The sequence below is a fragment of the Barbus barbus genome (assembly GCF_936440315.1).
Source record: "Barbus barbus genome assembly, chromosome: 47".
Taxonomy (NCBI): domain Eukaryota; kingdom Metazoa; phylum Chordata; class Actinopteri; order Cypriniformes; family Cyprinidae; genus Barbus; species Barbus barbus.
The window spans coordinates 17,027,528-17,047,321 of NC_136725.1; the positions used below are offsets into that span (position 1 = coordinate 17,027,528).

General features: G+C 36.9%; 1 protein-coding gene across 2 annotated transcripts; it reads left to right on the forward strand.

Annotated features, from left to right (window-relative positions):
• On the forward strand, window positions 1–17,889 carry LOC306865949 (vascular endothelial zinc finger 1-like). 2 transcript variants are annotated; one of them, XM_079410817.1, is made up of 6 exons: window positions 6–61; window positions 9,290–10,059; window positions 12,593–12,662; window positions 12,835–13,000; window positions 14,885–14,920; window positions 15,158–17,889. In XM_079410817.1, exons 1-6 carry the CDS (start codon window positions 26–28, stop codon window positions 15,475–15,477), a joined length of 1,398 nt encoding a protein of 465 aa, XP_079266943.1. In that variant the 5' UTR covers window positions 6–25; the 3' UTR covers window positions 15,478–17,889. The 2 variants fall into 2 exon arrangements, with proteins under 2 accessions (XP_079266944.1, XP_079266943.1); XM_079410818.1 differs by lacking the exon at window positions 14,885–14,920 and having other exon boundaries at window positions 1–61.
• Window positions 17,890–19,794: the final 1,905 nt, after the last annotated feature.

Sequence of the window (19,794 nt, forward strand, 5' to 3'; positions counted from 1 at the left end):
GCTTTGTTTCTGTGAGTGAGACGCGATGATGGAGCAGAGCTGGAGCTCTTTCTTATTCCAGGTGAGAAACTCTCTCTCTTAAACACACACGCACATTCACACTCACACGCAGCTCACTCGTGCTACCGGCCTGCCTGCTTCAGTTTGCTTTATCCACAGAGATATTTGAAAAGGCGCAATTGGAGCAAAACAATAGTAGATGAGTCCCAGGCGCCCAGCTGCGCTCCCTCTCTAGATGTAGTAACACTCAATCTCTGTGTTTACCCCTCTATCTCTATAGATCTAACCCTATATCCCTCTTAACCCCTCTTATCTGACTCTATAGATGCAGCCCTGTGTATATCAGTTTGTTACTCTATCTGCAGATCTTTCCTTCTGTCCCCTGTTTACTCCTCTGTCTGTTCTCCATCTATCCCGCTTTATTTCTCTGTTATCCTGTCACTGTCTCCATCGCTCTTCCATCCATCTTTTCCTCTGCCTCTATCTGTTCATTCATCTCCCTATTCACTCCTTTATAGATATTTCACTTTATCTCCGTCTATCTTTCTATTTTCTCTCCTTCACTAGATCAGTCCATCATCAATTCCTCAATCTCTTTGTTTTTCCACCTCAACTTCCATCAGTACCCCTATCTAATGTTCCCATAGTCATAAAATCTGGGAAGATTTAGCATTTTTTTTTATTTGTGATTTTTCAATATGTATTAAAAAGTTGTAGTCGGTGTATTCTTAAAAAAATGGAAGTAATAAAAATATTTACAGATTCAATTTGGTGGAAATATTTTTGTGAGTGACTGTATAAAAAGTGTAAAATTATAACAGCTTATTTATTACAGCAAAGGTCATTAGTCAAAGGGGGTGGTATCTATCTTTCTATCAGCTTTGGGGCAGCAAAATTCAGACAGTATAATAAGCCGCTGTAGTGACTCAGATCCTGAGAACTTGTTCACATGTAAACTCACTTTATGAGGTGTTTGGATAAACTGCATTTTGCTTTCTTAGTCACTTCTATCCTCCGGCTTTAGTTTAACTTTCTGCTTTCCATTATACCTTTCACAAAATGCATTGGTTCATATTGCACCTGGTTCCTCCGTGCGGTTTTCTGCAGCTGGATACATGTATTTTAATATTGTTGAAGACCATATTTATCATGCCTTGTGATTACAGAGCTTTTGATGTCAATGAGAGTTTTACAGTATAAATTATTCTGGGGAACATGTTGTGTTTGCATCACACTTTGAGCCATATGGATGAGGTTACTTAACTGTTCTTTACTCTGCATGTCGTTTTTTATATATGTTTATTACTTGTGTTATAGTGTATGTAACATTGTGACCCCATACTTCACTATATGACTCTCCTGAAAAGATCCTAAGAAACATACCTTTTTTTTTTTTTTTTGCATTTTAACCTATGCTATTTACAAGATATCATATTTCCTTAAGCAATGGATTTTGGGGTCCTGTTTTGCCCTTGAAGTGCTTCACGACTGAGTCATTTCACAGTCAGTTCTCGGGAAGTGAGATTAGACAAATTTGGATGTTTGATGTTTGGATTAGCATGAATCAGGCTGAAACTTGTGACAAAAACAGCAGCTCTGATTTATCAGGTGACTTGTCTTTTTGGTAGAGCATCATAGTGAAAGTAGTGACTTTGGGCTTTAGTCATGAACTTGGTGAAACTGCAGAAGCTGTTCTGATGGTAAACCTAACTTTGAAGGTGAATCACTTCAGTGGGTGTTTAACAACATGGCATATCATTCAGGTGTCTTGGGATGCACTTTTTAAAAGTTGACCTGGTTTAAATTGGGCTTCTTGATAAACTAGTTGACCTCACTAATCAGTTATTGGACAGTTAGTTGGTCGTTGTGACCCATCACAACCTAGTGTAGCCTAGGGAAAGTAGAATTCCCGTAATCCATTTATCATCAAGCTGAGGTAGGTTTGTGACTCATGAGTCACTGACTCATAAAGCACCCTTCATTTGTTGATCAGAAGCACAGTACAGACGAGACCCGCCACATACCTGCTCCGTCATCTCCGGGGCCCATCCGCAGCTTGCCTTTAGTGCCTAACAGCTTTAGTCTTTCATATTTACTTGTGCTGAAGATTAAATTTTCATGATGAATGAAAGTGGTGACGTCCGACCGTCTGGGATCTAAGAATGTTTTTGGAGTCAGTGCCTCAGTCGACTCACCAGAGTGGAAATGTTTGCTGGGACGCTTTCTCAAATGTTTCATACAGTGTCACAGTTTGGGTTGGGTGGTATGATGCAATATATCAAGAAACGGTATGAATGTGTCAACACACCAATCTGTTATACCATTTATACCACATTTTTTCAAAGCTTTGGGTTTAACATCATATCAGCTCTTTTACAGTGACTTAAAATGTTTTTAATATTTACAATGTATTACACTAGTACAGCCTTGATTTTAGCTGTGTCTTATATCATGTGCTTTTGCACTGATGCCAAATTTCTTATTAAATTTATCTTGTGATTTGCATCCATCAAGTATAAATACCAGTATATACATGTATTTAAGTCAAGAGATAATGTTGAAAAAAAGAAAATAAATTTTGTAAAATACAATTATTGTTTCTATTCATTTCTAATACTTTATTTCTACTTATGCAAACATGTATGTGTGTTCAATAATATATTGAGGTAAAACACTGTACATCAATAAATTACATCATTTACATCAATAGATTTTTTTTTATTAATTATAGAGATTTTGAAAAATAACCAGTTATTTTATTATATATACACTTTGTTTTTATATCATATCATAGTTAATTCTAATTAGTATCTGACTATTTTTGTGGATATAATATGAGATTAGGCTAATAATAGACAGAATAATAGATTCAAATTTTAAATAAATAAAAAACTATCATGTGAAATATGAATCTATTATTAATGGACAAAAACAGATATATGCTATGATTATGTAATATAATCAACATTATGGGGTTGAAATTCCAGCAAAAATTATTTTAATGTATTCCGTTACCGTGATATAATATCTCATAGCATGATGTTAGGTTGTGGTCATACCGCCTACCCCAGTCCCAGTGAAACACAAGCTTCATGCGTCTGTGAAAATGTGTGAACTGCAGGGAGATTATGCATTGGGATTTGTCCTTTAGGGTCTAATAGTTGTAAACAGCTGGGTTGTGTAGTGTTATGAGCTGTTCGCCTTCCCACAAGCTCCCTGTTCCTTTTATACTGTTTTTTTTGCCCGTTTAATCACCTTTTCTTCTTTGCTGTTTCTTTTCAAATTCAAATTTAAGAAAGCTTTACTTGAAAATGAATTACCATGTGTTTCAGCATCCAGCCCGGGCCCGTTGCGGATCTCCATTGTGTGGCCGCTGGCTTTTCAAAACTCCTTATTCTCTGGCTGAACTCGTTTTCTCTGTTATTTACGTTACACTGACCTCAGCCTTCAGAGCCGATTTGTATCAAAATTGTCAGAGTGGCGTGAAGACGCAGCAGGGCTACAGTCATTCTGCGTCACACGCTCGCAAAGTTCACACACACACACACACACACACACACAGCGGCCTAGTCTAGACTTGCATCCCCAGACGTAGCCAGTAAACTGATGACTGGGATGCTATAGGAAGTGAGCGAGCAGGTGTGTGTGTGTGTCTGTGTGTGTGTGTGTGTGTGTGTGTGGATATGCAGTTCTCCTCATGAATAGAGGAACCAAATCAGAGAAGACTCCCGCACAAAGACCCCCTGCGGATCCATGAGGGCATCCCCGCTCCGATTTGTGTCCATCACAATAGAGCAGATGAAATAAGGAGCAGAAAGAAGCGTTCATTTTTCTTGTCCTGCGTCTGCCTGCGTCGCGGTCAGCCCTGCGAGATGGATGGATGATGCTGAATGCGAGAGGTCAGGTATTTAACCCTGCCCTCTCCGTGATTGCAGGAGAGCACGCATCTTAATTGCGGTGTCCTCTTTTTGCTGCGTCTGCATCACTTGCTCCTGATTAGGCATGTGCAAAATTACATATTTTTAAAATCTACCCTTTTCATAGACTGTGAATGTGTTTCCACAAATATTAACATCGTGAATATAGTTTTTGTTCATTTTAATTTTAAAAATATATAACACTAGACTTAGTTTTATGTTACATTGACATTACATCTCAAAAAATAGTGTCCAAGATAATATTTTTCCCACATATGTGATGTCATATTTTTGACATAGAATTTATTTTCCTATTGGAGCTAATAGAAATGGAAAAGAAAATGTGTTGTAGTTTCCATTCACCACCATAGAACTTTTCCTAATTATGACAAATTTCGCTTCTGAGAACCTCAGAAATGTGAAAAGGATCCATAAGTTCTAGTCAGGAAGGTCCAGCAGACCCTGGCTTTCATAAAGCATGGCAATACAATTGCTTTTTCAGAACATCTGTCTGCAATTATACATTTAAATAAATTGAAAAAAATAACACAGAAACAGACTGAATGCTAAAACATGCAATGCTTTAAAAGACAGATATGAAATAAATAAAAATGCTAAACCTCAATGTCTTTTTTTTCACAAAATTAATCAAATTTGAGTTTTTAGCATCCAGTTACTACAAGACTTTAGGCACACAAATTTTTTCAGTATATGCAGTATATAAAATAATATTAAATAAATAATGCTGTGCAATGCTTTGCAAGCCAAATAGTCATCAAATAAGCATGTTAAATATCAAATTACCCTTTTTAGTTTTGCACAAAACTATTATGGTCTACTATAAAATATTTTGACATTTGAGAAACCAGTTAACAGGTTTTAACATCCGCAGTTGTTTTGAGATTGTCAACATGATAAAACTCTTTATCAAGTTGAAAAATGTTAACTAGTGCACTTCACTAATCAATTAGCTTGTAGGACGACTAGTGAACCCATCCTTATGTTTCCTTTGCCTCTGAGAATTGACAGGCCTTGTTGTTTTATCAAGGCAGGGGAAGCTGTTCCCTCAGGGGCCGAGCACTAATAATGCCACCTTTGACCTTTCGCCGACTTCATTCATGGTTTAAAATCTACATCTGATTTTTGCTCATTAGTTGTGTGCATTTAGGTAAGGTTTTTTTTTTTTTTTTTAACCAAGCTGGTTTGGGGCTGTTTCTGTGGTTTGTGGGGGCTGTGCCTGTTTTAGATGCTCCATTGAACATCAATAGTGGGTGAACAAGGCGTTTGCCGCACTTTATTGGGTCTTTTAAGCGCCTCAGGCTGTGGTAGAGTTGAGAAGTCATATTCATTTTGGTGAACCGCTTCGTTAAGACTGTTCATAGATGTATTGGATTTAACTTTCATACATGTTCACAAACTCCCAGTTTGCCAATTGATCTGTTTGTGATCGTTGTATATTGTTTTCCCTCTGTTTTTTTTCCTGGTGTTGTGGCTCAGAGATCAGTGTCTGCCAGGGCAGGTGGCTGTGATGTAGGTTAACAGTGAGTGTCTGTAAGCTCTTGCCCCTGGCTGTGTAAACAAATCCCTCACGCTGCTCTGTGTGTGTAAGGGAGAACCAAAGGAGTGCATCCATCCTCCCAGAAGCCTCAGTAAACAAACAAACAAACATCCACCTCTGTTTCCAGGCCTGCGAGGTGGGTTTCACTGTGTTCAAGTTGGCTGCATCCCAATTCACATACATAATGGGAAAGTATGCACTTGAGTTGTAGTAGGACAGTATGTCAGTATTGTGTCACAAAACCACATCATAAAATTGCATGATACATTTTTAAACTTGTGTGGGAACATCTGACTCACACAGATGTAGACTTTAAAAATCAACTGTATTTGTGAAAGTCATGTTTTCCATTTATCCATTTTAGTAGTCGACCGATATATCGGCCGATATTAGGCATTTTTCAAATATCAGCATTGGCCGCTAAGTTTTCCTGTGTGGCCTATGCGTTCGAAGAGAGACTTTTATTTTGACGGTACTGAGAGCGGCTGCGCCTGAGCACACAGCGCTCACATTCTCCCTCTTGTTCGCTGTTGTCGTTAACAGTTCTGTCTAATACGGATATAAGTCTATCTAATGACCAGATAGAACTGTTAAACAAAGTAGTTAAAATGTATACAAAAAATGTATAATGATTGCTGTAATATTATTAGTAATAGAAAGGCAAACATTATAATACTTTCTCGTTTCCTGTCGGCATTCAGCAAATACGCATTTATATAATTTAAACAAATCTTTGAATGACTAATAAACACTTAATTTCACAAACCTTGCAGACTTAGCCGAAACTAGTTGAGATCTTGTGAAGTATGCATTTGTATCCTGTAAGAGTTCAGCTTCACTGGAGACACGCGATCGACAAACTGTAAACTAGTGAATTCAAATTATGCTGCGCTTTATGCATTTGCCCATTCATGTCATTTTCACTGTGTGCTATATATAAAATGAGTGTTACCTTGGCTTCATTTAAAAAAATATGATTCCCAATGCACACAAACTTCCCAGAATACTGAGTGCCCTGTTGGTTACAGGGTTGTTTACTTCCTTTTTAATTATATTTTTATTAAATATGTATTTATTTGTGAAAATACTTTGTTACTTATTTTACCCATTTATTTTTAATCCATTTTCAAATAATTTCAGATTTCTTAAATATTAATTAAAATAAATTAAATTATATCTACCATCGGCCACCCTGTTTTCCAAGATATCGGCATCGGCAGTAAAAAAAAAACCCATATCGGTCGACCACTAGTCCATGTATATATAATTGTACATTACCATTCAGAAGTTTGAGGCTAGTGAAATTTTTTAAAATGTTTTTGCGTTTAGGGATGCACAGTATATCGTTTTTCTGTTTGTTTTAATGGTGAGACTTTATCAGGCTCTCAAAAATTATATAAAAATTTTGGATATAGATTTATCGGCCAACATATAATTTATCGGCTTTTTCAAAATATCGGTTTTTGTTATCGGCCCAAAATTTTCCCTAAATTAGTTGATTAAAACTACAGTAAAAAGAGTAATATTCTGAAATATGTTTACAATTAAACTAACTGTTTTCTATTTTAATAAAATGTAGTAAAGCTGAATTTTCAGCCAACATTACTCCAGTCTCCAGTGTCGTTCATAAATCATTCTAATATATTGATTCAGTGCCCCAGAAACATTTCTGATAAATTATCAATATTGAAAACAGTTTTGCTGCTTAATATTTTTGTTAAAATCATGATATGTTTTTCAGGATTCTTTGATGAATAAAAAGTTCAAAAGAACAACATTTATTTGAAATAGAATATTTCATAACATTATAAATGTCTTTGCTGTCACTTGATCAATTTATTGCATCCTTACTCAATGCATTTCATACAGAAGAGATCTGGACTTTCAGCCATGCAGAATGTAGGCTAGTTTGATACTATCTCATTAGAGCCAAAATATTACTTATCAGATTCTGAATATAAATCTTACATATAACAGATTTGTTGAACAGATAGTTCAACAAACGCAACTATCTGTAGTGTAAATGCCACAACTCTCTGGTTTTCTCTGTAAAGTCCTTGTCATCTCGTTCACAGGTTTAGCTGAGTTTGTTCCTGACCTGCTGAATCATCTCACTTGTGTTACAGTTAATTTTGCAGTCACATGAAGAACCGGGAGCATCTCAGCAGATCGGTTTACGCCGGACAGATTTAGATTCCTCAGCGGCCCAGCGTTGTTTTTGAGTTCAGTTAATCAGAGCGCACAGCCTCTGTCCTGTACCCAGCGTTCATGCCAGCATGTGCTCTATCACGACTGCAGCGTAATCTGTGTCATTAGTTTGGGGCCCAGATGACACTTTTGATAACACTGTGAATCATTCTGAATCAAGATTCAGGAGTCCAGTCATTAGCCCAGCATGCATTTCTGTGGTTGAAGAGGGGAAACTTGACTCATTTGATTTAATGAGAAGATTCTCAATGGAGTGCCTCTTCCTCCTGCCAGCTGTCGAGTCCAGTGTGTGTTTGTATGTATGTAACGTGAGCGTGTGTGTTCATTTCTGAACTTCTGCTCATCGTTAGTCACCCCGCAGGCTGCCGGAAGTGCTGATGGGAACACAGAACACACACACAAACAGCAAATCTGTGCAAGTTGGAATTTATTATCTACATCTGTGAGATCTCTCAGAGTTTATTTTTTACCTGAAGAAAAGTCAAATAAAAGTAAAAACCAGTATATCTGTGCAAAAGCAAATATGTGCTTATGTGTGCATATATATTCTATCATTTAATTCTATTCTATTATATGTGATAGTCGCACAGGTACATTTTCAGCAATATCCAACATACATTGTATGGGTCAAAATTATACATTTTTCTTTTATGCCAAAAATCATTAGGATATTATGTAAAGATCATGTTCCATGAAGATATTTTGTAAATTTCCTACCATAAATATATTCAAATGTAATTCTTGATTAGTAATATAAGAACTTAATTTGGACAACTTTAAAGGCGATTTTCTCAATATTTAGATTTTTTTGCACCCTCAGATTCCAGATTTTCAAATAGCTGTATCTCGGCCAAATAGTGTCCTATCCTAACAAACCATATATCAATGGAAAGCTTATTTCAGATTTTAGATGATAAATTGACCCTTATGACTGGTTGTGTGGTCCAGGGTCACATATATTATTATCATTATTATTTACTACATATATTAAAGTTATTTTTCTAATTTAAAGATTATGCCAGGTTACATAAGTATTAAAGTTATCCATCTTTTGTACTGTAAGATACAGTGTTTTGATGTCTGACTTCACTTAAAGCATGTTAAAATCTTTATCTATATCATAAATATTTAAACCTGTGGTAAACAAATAAAAAATTTTTGGGTTTATAATATTTATCTGAACTTATTTTTGGGGCGTTGCCATACATGACTCTACTGTGTGTGTGTGTGTGTGTGTGTGGTAAAATCTAAACAGTTTTTAAATTATTTATTTTTGGGAATTCATTTATTTATCATCTCATTATTCTATTGTTTTATTTAGTTTTCAATTTTTATTATTTCATTCTATTATTTTCATTTTATTTAGTTCCTTATTTTTACTATTGTTATTTGTTTTTTATTTTATTATACTGATATATTTGTTTATTATTAAAAATGTGTCTCATTCTGTCTCATTATTTAGTATTTTATTTCATATTAAGCGCAGAATTTCTCTCTCTAGCACATTTCTATCAGCCATAATTTTGGTCAATATTGTTTTTATTTGTTTTTGGTCTAGGCATCACCGTTTTTAACCTTCCTCTCTGGTTCTGTCTTCTCCTTCCAGCAGGCTAATGAAGCCCTTCACCACCAGCACCAGGTGGCCCCAAACAGCCTGCTGCCACTGCTGAACTCTGAGCCGCAGGACCAGAAGCCTGTGATGCCCATTCCTCTGGACCACAAGCCCCCCGTCAATGCCGCCGAGCTCCTCAAGGACAACGTAGCCAGCGGGACGGGGGGAGGAGGGGGTGGCAATGCCGGAGGAGGTGGTCCTATGCCCGTGGTCAAGAAAGAGCACAAGAGCAAGACGCCGTTCATCTGTGGCTACTGCAACAAGGCCTTCCGCGACAGCTACCACCTCCGCCGACACGAGTCCTGCCACACCGGCATCAAAATGGTGTCGAGACCCAAAAAGACGGCGCAAGCAGCACCCACCATGGTCCCGCTCATCTCCACCATGCCCCGTGAGACCACGGGTGACCCTGCCTACATCTCAACCGTCGCTGGCATCTTTTCCACGGCGACCACTTCCACGTCCTCCGCCTCTACTGTCATGTCCCCAATGTCCATGTCCAACGTGACCCAACACAGTGCCCCCAAAAAGCCACCAAAGCCCGTAAAGAAGAACCACGGCTGTGAAATGTGCGGGAAAGCCTTCCGGGACGTTTACCATCTGAACCGGCACAAGCTGTCACACTCGGATGAAAAACCGTTCGAGTGTCCTATATGCCAACAGCGCTTTAAGAGGAAAGATCGCATGACGTACCACGTGCGCTCACACGACGGAGGTGTCCACAAACCCTACGTCTGTTCTGTGTGCGGAAAGGGATTCTCGAGGTATGTGGAGCTTTTTCACATGCTTAAATTTAGTCCATGTGTTTGGTTTCGAAGTTATGAAATACAAGGAATTTAATGATTCTGGTTCAGATTCTAGTGAACAATTCTGGTTCTTTAAAGATTCCTAAAGTATTTTTGAGGAACTTCTTCCCTTTTTTGACAACATACACTAAGTTTGGGGTCAGTGAGTTTTTTTTTTATTTTTGTTTTTTTTTATGAACTAAAATAATACTTTTGTTCAGCAAGGATTCATTAAATTGATCAAAAGTAAAGTAAATTCATAATTAAAAAAAATATATATTTATATTTAAATAATTGCTGTTCTTTTGAACGTTCTAGTCATCCAAGAATCTTTCAAAATAACTGGTACTGTTTCCAAAAAAATATTACGCAACACAGCTGTTTTCAACATTGATTGAAATGTTTCAGTAAACTACCATATTAAAATGATTTCTGAAGGATCATGTGACACTGAATTGCTGCTGAAAATTCAGATTTGCCATCACAGAAATAAATTACATTTAAAAATAAAGTGAAAAGAAAAATTATGAATTGTAATAATTTTTCACAACATTAGTTATTAGTTTTTGATAATAAATGGAGCCACAATAAATGTTATTAATTGTCATTTATGACATAATTCATGAAGTTGTTTAAAAAAAAAAGAAATCAGTATCTTTTAAAAACAGTAATTAAACCGAATTAAACTTAATTAACTGAACTATCACAAGTTTTGAGTACAGTAACAGTTCATTTCAAGTTGGAAATGAAAATAAATAAATAATCTATGTTTCAGAGCAGCTCAAAAAGATTCAAACCATAAACTGCTTTGGTTTGAGAGACTGATATTTGAGTTTTTTACTGATTAATTTAAAAAAACGGGCTCATTAGATTAATTTGTTTGCATATTGGGCTGCTCACATTGTAACTTTAAGATCTGCGCTAAAAGGCATCATTTTGCACTGTAGATTTGGTAGCTTGGTGTAATTGTTAATTGATTGATTTAATGTTGGTTAATCATTTAATAATGATTTAATGTTGGTTCTGATTAAGAACCAGTTCTTAATAGAAATCCGTACAAATAACTATATCTTCGCTGTAATCAATATTAGAATGTATACGTTAATGGCGAATGTGAGTCATTTCCATCCTGCATGAAATGAGGTTGTTTGTGGATTCTGATGATGTCAGTGTGTTTAATAATGTCTGTTGAAATATGTGTTCAAAGCTCGAGCTGAATCCACCATCTGCTGTTCTGATGATGTTAATGTCGCCTCGTTCCTATTGGCTGCTGCTGGCTGATTTATAGTTGTTGTGAATGGATCTGACTGGCTGCCTTTGTAGGGCCCAGCATGCCGAGGTTCTGCGTGAACAGAAGGAGGAGGGGGTGCTCTTATTCCTCTGTTATTCCCTCCTTCCCTCCTGTTTGTTCTGTCTTAGAGGATCAGCGCTGGGGTTTCCTTTGAGTCACTCAGGGGCCGCAGACGTACGGCTGCTTTAGGAGTCTCGTCTATAGCTCGTCTATAACGTCCCTGAATATCCGGGAAAGCATCGGAGAGGCCTAGCTATCCCTGAAATTAATCCTGGGATTATTAATCACGCACTGACACAAGTCAAAGCGCAGAGATAAAAGGGGCTGTTTTTAGAGCTCTGGCTGTTTCTGAGAACACCACCTGAAAACAAAATGTCCCAGTCTCCTCCGGCAGGTCATGTCACGTTCATATTTAGTGCAGTTTTCAAACCTGAATTAAATTATTCTCCTCCAAATGCCCCTGTTCATTTGCTTTCACTGATATTTTGTTCCACATTGTAGTAAAATTGCAAAATACTTTTGTTACGAATATGAGATAGCAAAAGTTCAAATCTGATAGTTCGAATGTTATTTTGGTGTCTTTGAGCTACTAAAATAGATACTACTTGAAATTATTATATTATTTGATTAATAGATACTGCTTGATTAATGTAGTTATTAGCTTGTATTTGTACATTTTCATGTTTTACTTAAATTAGAATTAGTTGTTGTTTTTTAATGTTTATATAGTTAGCAGTGTTTATTTCGGTTTTACTTATTTTAGTACATCAAGTGAAACTAAATTAAAACGATGAAGCTGAAATATTAATTCAAATTTCATTTTATTTATTTTTAATTTGATCAAAAATTCAGTAAAAGTGTAATATTCTGAAATTTTATGGGCAATCAAACTTATGTTCACAATCACACCAAAACCTCCAGTATGAAAGCAGCTTCATTTTTTTCTTTTGGCAGCTGTGAACAGTGAATTATTGCTGGTGTAGGCCAATATTTACTGTATGCCACATCTGCAAGCATGCTTTCCAGCTGATGAATCTGCAGCTCAGAGGCGGACTTGTCAAAACGGTCTCTCAGAGGCAAAGTACAGCACCTGAGCCTGCTGGTTTTGTTTTTGTGAAGTGCACACAGATGCAGCTGGTACCAAAATCCAGTGGCTTTGTTACAGAGATTTGATGCTGTTTTCCTTCTTGCCATGCTTTTCATTTTTCCCTCTCTTTTCAGGCCTGACCACCTGAGCTGCCATGTGAAGCATGTTCATTCCTCGGAGAGACCTTTCAAATGCCAAGTAACGGTAAGAACAGGAACCCATTTATCCGATTTATTCAGTTGAACCTCACAACTTTTTGCATCTTGATTTGAACCCCGTAAAGGGTTAATATTGAAGCTTGCATCAATTTGGATAATTTAAAGAAAACTGATTGAATTTGTGCTGTAAATTATGTAATTCTGCATGTCCATTATAGGCCTGTACATCAGCCTTTGCCACCAAAGACAGACTTCGGTCGCATATGATTCGGCACGAAGGGAAAGTCACTTGTAACGTGTGTGGAAAGATGCTGAGCGCCGCCTACATCACCAGCCACTTAAAAACACATGGCCAGAGCAACTTCAACAATGCCTGTAACAAAGGTAAGTGCAACATGATTGGCTGCCCCATCAGCCAATCAGACAGTAGTCTGCACAACGACTCTCCCAGCCTCTCTGGGTGACTCATGTAGCTCTAGCTCCAACATATTTCTACTAACACTCTGTTCATCCTTTCCTCTGAGCTCTTTGCTGTCCCTATAGCTCCCAAACTCTCCTATACACTCAAGTGCACTAGTTTAAGAAGTGACTTTCCAAGCACAGTTTGGGAGATTTTTTAACCCTCTTGGAGAACCGTCCAGAATGACAGCGTAATCTGCCTACAATAAATTATACTCTGTTGTGGTCTTAATAAGTCCTACAACTTTTCAGAACATATTTTAACATCTACAATCATTTAATTCAGTGTTTTCATGACATCACAAGTTATTCTGAAAACTTCACTTGGTTTGGACACTATCCCGTCCCTGGCCTATGAGGTTTCAGGTTCTTGGAATGACAAAAGTAGGTTTTAGGAGCCTGTGCAAAGTTGGTTTTTCTTAGATGAAAAAATATGGGTATCTGAAGATGCACAGAGAATCTTGGGAGTGAAGTCTCTGTAAAGTAGACATGAGGGCCATTTGAAGCCATTTTTTGGGCATTTCAGTTCAGAATGATACTTGAACATGGCTTCCAAGATTCTTTTTCATTCAAAGTCCTGTGCCATTGGCATCATTTATGGTTGGGATTGTTTCACTGTGATTCTTGAGAGCTGTTTGGTTGTGCAGTCCATCACGTTTCATTGGTCATGGCATTTGACTCGTTTGTTCAGATCTTAAGTCAATCAAGCATGTCAGTGAAGAAGACCAGTGCTTTGCTTTAGGCAGAAACTGCGCTGACTAAACCGGATCCTTTCTAAGGATGTGTACGACAGGGTCAGGAGTAGGTCAAGGGGCAGGTCTACTGCAAGGATTGAAAAGAGGTCAGCAGCACTCTGCAAATTAATTCTTTCGTTTACTTTAATTAGAATTTAATGGGTAGAATTTGCTTAAATTCATGCCTGAGGTCTCAGTTTGTCTCAGAACTGTTGTGCTATTTAGTGATAGGTGCCATTACATGTTCTTATAGATTTTTTTCATGAATTAACCCACTGATCCCCATCCCATAATCTGTCTCTGTCATGTAGTTTATTTATTTTTTCATTAATTTCTTTATCATGATTAGCTCATTTTTTTGTTGTTGTTGTTGAATGGGAGTCTTTTTTTTTTTTTTTTTTTTCGTCGAGTGTTAGAATTTGGTAGAGTTGTATATTTTAATAGCTAAAATCTCTGAATGTTCTGGTTTCAAGACAAATTCTCTCTTTATCGACAGAATCGGCGACCATGCTGTTGATTACCACAGAATATTATTTAGTAATTCTGTTAAATTAAAAGTATATTAAAGTATTTTTTATAATATAGTATAATAATATCATATGTGACAAATTGTATGTATTAATTTATTATATCCTTATTTATTTAATTATTTTTTTATTCTCGCCTCAGTTAAAAACAGATATAAAAGGGTGCAAATTGAATTATTCTATATTACTTATATTATATTATTGAATTGTTATATACTATCATATTGTTTAGCACCTCAAAATTCAAATAATTTTTAACAGTAATGCCCTTAATAGACAAAGAATTTTTGCTAATTTTTGCTTGTTTTTACAAACTGATGAATGAGATTTTTTTTCTATGCTAACGTCTACATACCGTCGATAGCGCATAACCTGTACTGAACCTGAAACATTCACATTCAATTTAAATTTCTCCGATTTTAACACAATAGTCATGTCTGAATTCACACTGTGCATAAATGCTGCAGCCCTGCATTGCTAAAAGCCCCATAATGCATCATTGCAGGCAGCTGCCTGCCCATCATAACCCTCTGTCTGTTTCTAAATAGGAGATTGGCAGTGGAACCACTCAGGGCTCCGAAAAGGTAAAAATGAAATGAAACAAAAAGGTGGAAAAGCAGATGTACACACACAATAACCATTTGCTCTCTTCTGTCTCTGCTGTTGATAACAGGAAGTTCAAACACAAATGCTCCCATATATCTACTGGTCTAGGTCTTGCCACACCAGTCTAGACACCCAGAGAGTTCGGGAACAGAATACACACAAATCCCCAACATAAGTTCTAACGCTTCTCCTGTCTCTTTCTCCGTGCTCTACAGACAACACTGAAGTCTGCAACTCTGCCTCCACTACACCTGTCACAGCCCCAATCACCACTGCAATGAACCGTGGCAACATCAGCAACCCCGTTACAATAGCAGCCCAGATGAACATCTCTACCAACACGGTCAACATCACGTCTCCCATCAGCCTGCAGCACCCGGTTACCATCACCGGCCCTGTGAACATCGCCCATCCGGTGGCCATCACCACGCCCATGCCCATGCCCATGAACATCGCCGCCCCGCTCAACATTGCCATGAGACCTATGGACACTATGCCCTTCCTGTCCCAAGTCTTGCCATCTTCTCACTGGTAGAACCGGGGGTGCTGACCAGCATTTTTGCCCTGACTGCTGTGCTTCTGACGTCTGAGTGGCGCGAACAAACCCATCACGTGGCTACATTGCAACACTAGCAGAAGATTTGCACGGATTTCCAACTCTCTGGCCTTCGAGTATGTTTGCGTTTGCACCTGGTGAGTAGCTCTGTAGTGGGGCATTTCGCAAGCTCCTCTGAGCACTTCAAACCCCGATGACGGACGTTTTTAAGGACAAATGCAATAATTGATATGCATTTCGAAATCTTTTTTTAATAAGCAGAGTGCCGGTGGGTTCTTCAATGATGTTGAAGTGTAACCTGCTAATCAGTATTTAAGGAAATTCGTTTGAAATTGACTGTTGCTTCCATTGGGAGGGAGGATTATTAAAATATCTTTTGCATTATTTTGATTTTGCGCAGGGGTGTGAGTGCGTGTTTTTTGTGTGGCAACTTTGTTTATTACTTTTCAGTTTTTATGAGAGGAAGGCAGCTTCGTTCTCTTATTGTTTACGCGGCCATTTTTAGCTGTTGCATGATTCTTTTTTTTTTTTGCATACAGAAGAAAGCGTTTGGAGGAAGGAAAGAGAGTCTTGCACTGAAAGCATATCCCTAGTCTTAAAGAGGCAGTATTATCTAAATATGAATATCAAGATGTGTCCCAAATGGTGCACTTGATGTAGTCGCTACTATCCCATGGTCTTTGTGCGGATCTACAAAGTCCATGAAGACGTAGAGTATCCAATTTGTTATTTTATTATTGAGAAAGGTGCTCAAGAGCGCCCCCTTTGCACAATGGTGCAGACTTCACAGCAGACTACTCCACAGTCTTTGCAGCATTTCTTCACCAAAGTGTGGACTCAGAAGAGGACCATAAGGGCCAAGTGTGTCATTTGGGACAGGGTTTATGAGCTGTAGGTAACCAGCTCGTATATAACAAGGCCTTCTATTGGTTGGAGTACCGCGCTGACGCCCTTTAAAGTTTTAATTTGGACTTTTGCCTGTTAAAAGTATTTTATAACCTTGTTTTTTGTATTTTTATATGATGTTTGCAAGATCTCTGTTCTAAAAACATATTCTATAAAGGAAATGAGCTGAGAATAGGAAATGAACATGAATAATTCCAGGAAAATGCCTTGGAATTATTCATGTTTGTTTGTAAATATTTCACTTTGATTTTGATTTTATTGTTTTGTTTTATTTATTTATTTTTTCAATATTTTTTTTTGTTTGGTTTAAGGTTTTGTTTTTGTTTGTTTTTTGTTTTTTTGCATGTTTTTTGTTTTTGTTAGTTTTCTGTTTCTGATTTGTTAGATTTTCTTTTTCTTCCTTTGTTTTATGGTTATTTTATGTGTTATTTCAACAGCAGCACCATCCTACTCATTTTATTTGGCTCCAGTAGTTTGAACTCTGTAGATGATAGTATTTTCCTGTAGCTAAAGCCCAGAAGCACCATTTAACATAAAAGTCTGAAATAATGGAGAATGTTTACAGACTGGCTCTGGAAGTTTCGACATTGTGTGCTGGTCTGTGTGGACTGAAGAGTTTAATCATTTTGTGTTAATAAAACACAACAGTAGAAGTAGGAAAACTGAGCTGTGTCACTCACTACACAGATCTGCCACCAATGTGAGAGAATTTAGGTACATTATGTCGGCAACTTCCTCTACAAGCTTCCTGTGGATGGAGCAGATGCCAGAGAGAAGAGACTGCTGTAGTGAAAACACTAATTATTTGACTTGTATGCAATTTTTTGTGGGTAGTTTTCCCACTACAGCCTGTGATGTGACTATCTGGAGTGTCTGAATGGATGCCGTCCACCCCAGCACTGAGTCTCAGGAAGGGGATGCTTTTTCCTGATTAGACACAATGAATCCCTGATCCATGTGTGTTTGTGTTTGCGTGTGTGTGAGGCATTTGATTCTCCCGTCACACTAGAACAAACAAAAGCATGTTTCCATAGTTTAGTTTGTGGGAGAGAGAATACACGTTTATGCATTTCATGGTAGATGCATTACAATTGCCTCTTTTATTTGCCAAATTTAAACCAATTATGAAATTCAATGAAGTGAACATTTTTGAATCGAGTCTAATGTTGCTTGTTTTGAATCAGTTGACGAACTGGATGATTTTTGGAGCCCCTGTGAAAGAGGTTGAATGTATATGTTTGTACAGAAGTGTTTAGCTCAGAAGATCTTAGAGTACAGATAGACAATGTGAGCGAAGAAAAGCAAAATAACCTTTTATAAAACTTTTGTATTAGTATATTAACAATGGTAATTTTGTATATATGAAGACTAGACTTTCTGAGTAGCAGAAAGAAAAACATTCCTACATTTTTTTTAAATGTAAGTTTGTCAGAAATAATTATGTAAACATGCGCAATGTTTATGTGCCTTTTATTTGGGTTGTCTAAATAAAATAAAAAAAACTGTAAAACAAGTGTTTGAGAGAGATCTACCAGCATTTATTCTCAACAATGCCAAAATTCATTGCATAAATTTGGAAAAGCTACACATTCTACATCTACACGTTTGTCTGCATGACCTCATGTTAACATTAATCTTTTATAACTTTCTTGCTCTCTTCACACAGATGTACCTTTGTTTGACAGGTTCTCTGCAATCTAGGAAAAAAGAAGTAACAGTATTAAAATGATTTGACATTTCTATTATATTTCTAATTATGCTCAAATGTTTAATTGGCCTCTTTATCAATGCAATCTCAATGCAAATTATTTTGGTCCAAAAAAAAGATAAATTATTTTGCTGCTCAAATATGGAGACCCTGATCTGAAATTGTTAAACTAGCTTCTGGCTTTATATCAGGATTACATGAAATACTGTTACTGTTGTTGTTATAGATTTATTTATATATTTTGCATCTAAAATTCAATTATTTTTGCTGGTTAAAAAAAAAGTGGAAACTCTGACCTTAAAATATGATCTTGTTTATGTGTTAAAAGGCTTGATATCAGGATTATATGAGTAAAATGTTTTGCTAGAAATCTCTTTGTAAAATTACACTGGAAATTCGGAGTCTGGCCAATGGGAATGCAGAAGACCAGTCGGCACTCAGCCTACTAGGCAATGGGCCAAATATTTTGTCCAACACTTGATTTTGCATCAGTACAGCATCAGGCATTGCACATCACATATAAGCGTTTTCTCAATGCATGAACCGCACCCAAATAAAAGAAAAATCCTCTTTCATCTCTAATTCATGGCTCTCCATCTGGCCCTGTTCCAGTGTTCCCCTCCCCCCGCACTAGTTCCTTAATCTTACATGCTGCCTTTTCTTTCTTCGCAAATCTCATATTGGTCGTTAGGGCTCATTTCCATGTGCATTGGCTCCATTGGTGCGCGTTCACGGCCTCACGCTTGCCGCATCATTTGATCAGGCGTGACGCGCCCCTGGGATCCCAATACAATCAGCCCTGGGTTTAATCTCGTGTCCATGAGCAGGTGCTTCGGGTTCAAGGTCTTTTGTTTCACCCCTCACTGTCGCCTCACAACGGGGATAAAAGACAATGAGCCCCATTGAAAGAACAATTGCGCTTTTTTCAGGGCGCCGCTGTTCACCATCTGCCCGTGTCTGTAAGTACAGGCAGCTGTATTAGTATTTGAAGAGCATTTCTCTTCATTCATATTCATGAAAACATCTCATTTGGATGTTTCAGCAACATTGAGCACTTAAGTAATAAATAATTTAGATTTATTATTGAAACAGAAAACAAGTATCGCCTCTATAAGAAATATTATTGTGGGGTTTTCTGTGTTAACGTTTGGTTTATGTATACATACACACACACACACACACACACACACATATATATATATATATATATATATATATATGATTTACAACTCTAAAATGTGTGGGTATATGGCAAGTTTTTAAAATATTTTTTGAAATAGGTATTATTTTCACCAATGATGCGTCCAAAAATACAATAAAAACAGTAGGCTATTACGGTAAAATATTATTATAATTTAAAATAACTATTTTCTATTTGAATATATTGATAATATAAAATGTAATTTATTCCATTCCAATGTATAACCATTACTCCAGTCTTCTTATTATCGATGTTTAAAACAGTTGTGCATGTGGACACCTTGATGCAATTAGGCCTATATTCAAGATTATTTGATGAGTAGAAAGTTCATAAAAAAGCATTTATTTGAAATATAATGTTTGATCAAATTCATTAAAATATTAATTTCTTTAAAAATCTTAATATAATATAATACTTTATATAATATATAATAATACTTTATTTAAAAAATCATATAAATGAATGAATATTTATGTAACGG

Excerpts from the sequence above, each read along its gene's own strand:
- LOC306865949 (XM_079410817.1), top strand. The coding sequence starts at position 26 with ATGATGGAGCAGAGCTGGAGCTCTTTCTTATTCCAG. Across the intron at positions 62-9,289 it reads GGAGCTCTTTCTTATTCCAG|CAGGCTAATGAAGCCCTTCA; the intron begins GTGAGAAACTCT and ends TTCTCCTTCCAG. Across the intron at positions 12,663-12,834 it reads CTTTCAAATGCCAAGTAACG|GCCTGTACATCAGCCTTTGC; the intron begins GTAAGAACAGGA and ends TGTCCATTATAG.